We start from the raw sequence: 5604 nt of genomic DNA, 5'->3' as shown, positions 1-5604 counted from the left end.
GCTTTACTCTGTATCTAACCCCGTGCTGTACCTGTCCTGGGAGTGTTTGATGGAGACAATGTAGAGGGAGCTTTACTCTGTATCTAACCCCGTGCTGTACCTGTCCTGGGAGTGTTTGATGGGGACAGTGTGGAGGGAGCTTTACTCTGTATCTAACCCCGTGCTGTACCTGTCCTGGGAGTGTTTGATAGGGACAGTGCAGAGGGAGCTTTACTCTGTATCTAACCCCGTGCTGTACCTGTCCTGGGAGTGTTTGATGGGGACAGTGTAGAGGGAGCTTTACTCTGTATCTAACCCCGTGCTGTACCTGTCCTGGGAGTGTTTGATGGGGACAGTGTAGAGGCAGCTTTACTCTGTATCTAACCCCGTGCTGTACCTGTCCTGGGAGTGTTTGATGGGGGACAGTGTAGAGGGAGCTTTACTCTGTATCTAACCCCGTGCTGTACCTGTCTTGGGAGTGTTTGATGGGGACAGTGTAGAGGGAGCTTTACTCTGTATCTAACCCCGTGCTGTACCTGTCCTGGGAGTGTTTGATGGGGACAGTGTAGAGGGAGCTTTACTCTGTATCTAACCCCGTGCTGTACCTGCCCTGGGAGTGTTTGATATATTTGGATTCTGAATTGATAGTGTTGCATCATTGTCAGCGAGGTGCCACAGATCTGAGATCACTTCCACTCAGTTTTTTGGTGTTAATTATATATTTTAATATATTCTGCAGTTAATTTTGCAAAGGCCCGTTTCCTGTTTGAAAAAACTGTTAGTTTCTTGCTGCTTTTCCACATGATAATTCTTATTTTATTTATGTAATGAAGTGAGCCAGATAGAATATGATAAACTCTGCCCTCTGCCCATAGTCCCGTTGCTCACAGTCCAAAGTTGGTTCTGCTCCTCCTCCCTCTGTCACGTTGGTCACAGCCAATCCAGTGGATCAGTTCCCGTTGCTGAGTTACCGCTTAGGTGGGGCTGGCCGGCTCCTCAGTGTCTTACACTTGGGGATGTGACTGTGGGCCACGTTGGGTTCAAAGCGGCGGCTGCAGTGTGGGCACTGGATGTAGTCCGAGTTGAGGGAGGGTGAGGGGGCGGCTCTGCTACCTTTCTTCTTCCCTCGGTAGATTTCGAGCTCGATCTGCTGTGCCGCATGCAGCATCCGAATAAAGGAGTCATGTTTCAACTTCCAGTTTCCTTTCTTTGAGGTATCGGAGGAAAGTGGAAGGAAAAGAGATTGAGACTCAAAATAAACAGCTGTACGGTAAATCCCACCACCACAAATCACAAAGATATTTGATGAATTGGTGCCACCCTTCATCAGGAAAATTATCAGAGTCACTGAGACACAGAGGGTCCAGAACTTGAAAAACATGCGCAACACATCACTGTATAACATTGGGGTACAGTACTGGTGGGGATGGGTCTGTCACTGTATAACATTGGGGTACAGTACTGGTGGGGATGGGTCTGTCACTGTATAACACTGGGGTACAGTACTGGTGGGGCCAGGTCTGTCACTGTATAACACTGGGGTACAGTACTGGTGGGGACGGGTCTGTCACTGTATAACACTGGGGTACAGTACTGGTGGGGATGGGTCTGTCACTGTATAACACTGGGGTACAGTACTGGTGGGGACGGGTCTGTCACTGTATAACACTGGGGTACAGTACTGGTGGGGACGGGTCTGTCACTGTATAACACTGGGGTACAGTACTGGTGGGGAAGGGTCTGTCACTGTATAACACTGGGGTACAATACTGGTGGGGACGGGTCTGTCACTGTATAACACTGGGGTACAGTACTGGTGGGGAAGGGTCTGTCACTGTATAACACTGGGGTACAGTACTGGTGGGGACGGGTCTGTCACTGTATAACACTGGGGTACAGTACTGGTGGGGACAGGTCTGTCACTGTATAACACTGGGGTACAGTACTGGTGGGGACGGGTCTGTCACTGTATAACACTGGGGTACAGTACTGGTGGGGACAGGTCTGTCACTGTATAACACTGGGGTACAGTACTGGTGGGGACAGGTCTGTCACTGTGTAACACTGGGGTACAGTACTGGTGGGGAAGGGTCTGTCACTGTATAACACTGGGGTACAGTACTGGTGGGGACGGGTATGTCGCTGTATAACACTGGGGTACAGTACTGGTGGGGACGGGTCTGTCACTGTATAACACTGGGGTACAGTACTGGTGGGGACGGGTCTGTCACTGTATAACACTGGGGTACAGTACTGGTGGGGACGGGTCTGTCACTGAATAACACTGGGGTACAGTACTGGTGGGGACGGGTCTGTCACTGTATAACACTGGGGTACAGTACTGGTGGGGACGGGTCTGTCACTGTATAACACTAGGGTACAGTACTGGTGGGGACGGGTCTGTCACTGTATAACACTGGGGTACAGTACTGGTGGGGACGGGTCTGTCACTGTATAACACTGGGGTACAATACTGGTGGGGACGGGTCTGTCACTGTATAACACTGGGGTACAGTACTGGTGGGGACGGGTCTGTCACTGTATAACACTGGGGTACAGTACTGGTGGGGACGGGTCTGTCACTGTATAACACTGGGGTACAGTACTGGTGGGGACGGGTCTGTCACTGTATAACACTGGGGTACAGTACTGGTGGGGACGGGTCTGTCACTGTATAACACTGGAGTACAGTACTGGTGGGGACGGGTCTGTCACTGTATAACACTGGGGTACAGTACTGGTGGGGACAGGTCTGTCACTGTATAACACTGGGGTACAGTACTGGTGGGGACGGGTCTGTCACTGTATAACACTGGGGTACAGTACTGGTGGGGACAGGTCTGTCACTGTATAACACTGGGGTACAGTACTGGTGGGGACAGGTCTGTCACTGTGTAACACTGGGGTACAGTACTGGTGGGGAAGGGTCTGTCACTGTATAACACTGGGGTACAGTACTGGTGGGGACGGGTATGTCGCTGTATAACACTGGGGTACAGTACTGGTGGGGACGGGTCTGTCACTGAATAACACTGGGGTACAGTACTGGTGGGGACGGGTCTGTCACTGTATAACACTGGGGTACAGTACTGGTGGGGACGGGTCTGTCACTGTATAACACTAGGGTACAGTACTGGTGGGGACGGGTCTGTCACTGTATAACACTGGGGTACAGTACTGGTGGGGACGGGTCTGTCACTGTGTAACACTGGGGTACAGTACTGGTGGGAGTGGGTCTGTCACTGTATAACACTGGGGTACAGTACTGGTGGGGACGGGTCTGTCACTGTATAACACTGGGGTACAGTACTGGTGGGGACGGGTCTGTCACTGTGTAACACTGGGGTACAGTACTGGTGGGGACGGGTCTGTCGCTGTATAACACTGGGATACAGTACTGGTGGGAGTGGGTCTGTCACTGTATAACACTGGGGTACAGTACTGGTGGGGACGGGTCTGTCACTGTATAACACTGGGGTACAGTACTGGTGGGGACGGGTCTGTCACTGTGTAACACTGGGGTACAGTACTGGTGGGGACGGGTTCTGTCACTGTATAACACTGGGGTACAGTACTGGTGGGGACGGGTCTGTCACTGTATAACACTGGGGTACAGTACTGGTGGGGACGGGTCTGTCACTGTATAACACTGGGGTACAGTACTGGTGGGGACGGGTCTGTCACTGTATAACACTGGGGTACAGTACTGGTGGGGACGGGTCTGTCACTGTATAACACTGGGGTACAGTACTGGTGGGGACAGGGTCTGTCACTGTATAACACTGGGGTACAGTACTGGTGGGGATGGGTCTGTCACTGTATAACACTGGGGTACAGTACTGGTGGGGACAGGGTCTGTCACTGTATAACACTGGGGTACAGTACTGGTGGGGACGGGTCTGTCACTGTATAACACTGGGGTACAGTACTGGTGGGGACAGGTCTGTCACTGTATAACACTGGGGTACAGTACTGGTGGGGAGGGGTCTGTCACTGTATAACACTGGGGTACAGTACTGGTGGGGACGGGTCTGTCACTGTATAACACTGGGTACAGTACTGGTGGGGATGGGTCTGTCACTGTATAACACTGGGGTACAGTACTGGTGGGGACGGGTCTGTCACTGTATAACACTGGGGTACAGTACTGGTGGGGACGGGTCTGTCACTGTATAACACTGGGGTACAGTACTGGTGGGGACGGGTCTGTCACTGTATAACACTGGGGTACAGTACTGGTGGGGACGGGTCTGTCACTGTATAACACTGGGGTACAGTACTGGTGGGGACGGGTCTGTCACTGTATAACACTGGGGTACAGTACTGGTGGGGACGGGTCTGTCACTGTATAACACTGGGTACAGTACTGGTGGGGACGGGTCTGTCACTGTATAACACTGGGGTACAGTACTGGTGGGGACGGGTCTGTCACTGTATAACACTGGGGTACAGTACTGGTGGGGACGGGTCTGTCACTGTATAACACTGGGGTACAGTACTGGTGGGGACGGGTCTGTCACTGTATAACACTGGGGTACAGTACTGGTGGGGACGGGTCTGTCACTGTATAACACTGGGGTACAGTACTGGTGGGGACGGGTCTGTCACTGTATAACACTGGGGTACAGTACTGGTGGGGACGGGTCTGTCACTGTATAACACTGGGGTACAGTACTGGTGGGGACGGGTCTGTCACTGTATAACACTGGGGTACAGTACTGGTGGGGACGGGTCTGTCACTGTATAACACTGGGGTACAGTACTGGTGGGGACGGGTCTGTCACTGTATAACACTGGGGTACAGTACTGGTGGGGACGGGTCTGTCACTGTATAACACTGGGGTACAGTACTGGTGGGGACGGGTCTGTCACTGTATAACACTGGGGTACAGTACTGGTGGGGACGGGTCTGTCACTGTATAACACTGGGGTACAGTACTGGTGGGGACGGGTCTGTCACTGTATAACACTGGGGTACAGTACTGGTGGGGACGGGTCTGTCACTGTATAACACTGGGGTACAGTACTGGTGGGGACGGGTCTGTCACTGTATAACACTGGGGTACAGTACTGGTGGGGACGGGTCTGTCACTGTATAACACTGGGGTACAGTACTGGTGGGGACGGGTCTGTCACTGTATAACACTGGGGTACAGTACTGGTGGGGACTGGGTCTGTCACTGTATAACACTGGGGTACAGTACTGGTGGGGACGGGTTGTCACTGTATAACACTGGGGTACAGTACTGGTGGGGACGGGTCTGTCACTGTATAACACTGGGGTACAGTACTGGTGGGGACGGGTCTGTCACTGTATAACACTGGGGTACAGTACTGGTGGGGACGGTCTGTCACTGTATAACACTGGGGTACAGTACTGGTGGGGACGGGTCTGTCACTGTATAACACTGGGGTACAGTACTGGTGGGGACGGGTCTGTCACTGTATAACACTGGGGTACAGTACTGGTGGGGACGGGTCTGTCACTGTATAACACTGGGGTACAGTACTGGTGGGGACAGGGTCTGTCACTGTATAACACTGGGGTACAGTACTGGTGGGGACGGGTCTGTCACTGTATAACACTGGGGTACAGTACTGGTGGGGACGGGTCTGTCACTGTAT

The 5604-nt window shown here is 52.6% G+C and overlaps 1 protein-coding gene across 1 annotated transcript in view; it reads right to left on the bottom strand.

Moving 5' to 3' along the window:
* Nucleotides 1–946: 946 nt before the first annotated feature.
* The window catches only part of LOC119962484 (serine/threonine-protein kinase Nek9), a 53947-nt gene continuing 49289 nt past the window's right edge, over nt 947–5604 (bottom strand). The window contains 1 exon segment of the mRNA XM_038790429.1: nt 947–1326. Within this exon segment, the coding sequence (XP_038646357.1) occupies nt 947–1326 (380 nt within the window).

The sequence above is a fragment of the Scyliorhinus canicula genome, chromosome 2, assembly GCF_902713615.1.
Source record: "Scyliorhinus canicula chromosome 2, sScyCan1.1, whole genome shotgun sequence".
Lineage (NCBI taxonomy): Eukaryota > Metazoa > Chordata > Chondrichthyes > Carcharhiniformes > Scyliorhinidae > Scyliorhinus > Scyliorhinus canicula.
The sequence above is the reverse complement of the archived record's forward strand: the minus strand, read 5'-3'. Positions and strand labels throughout refer to the sequence as shown.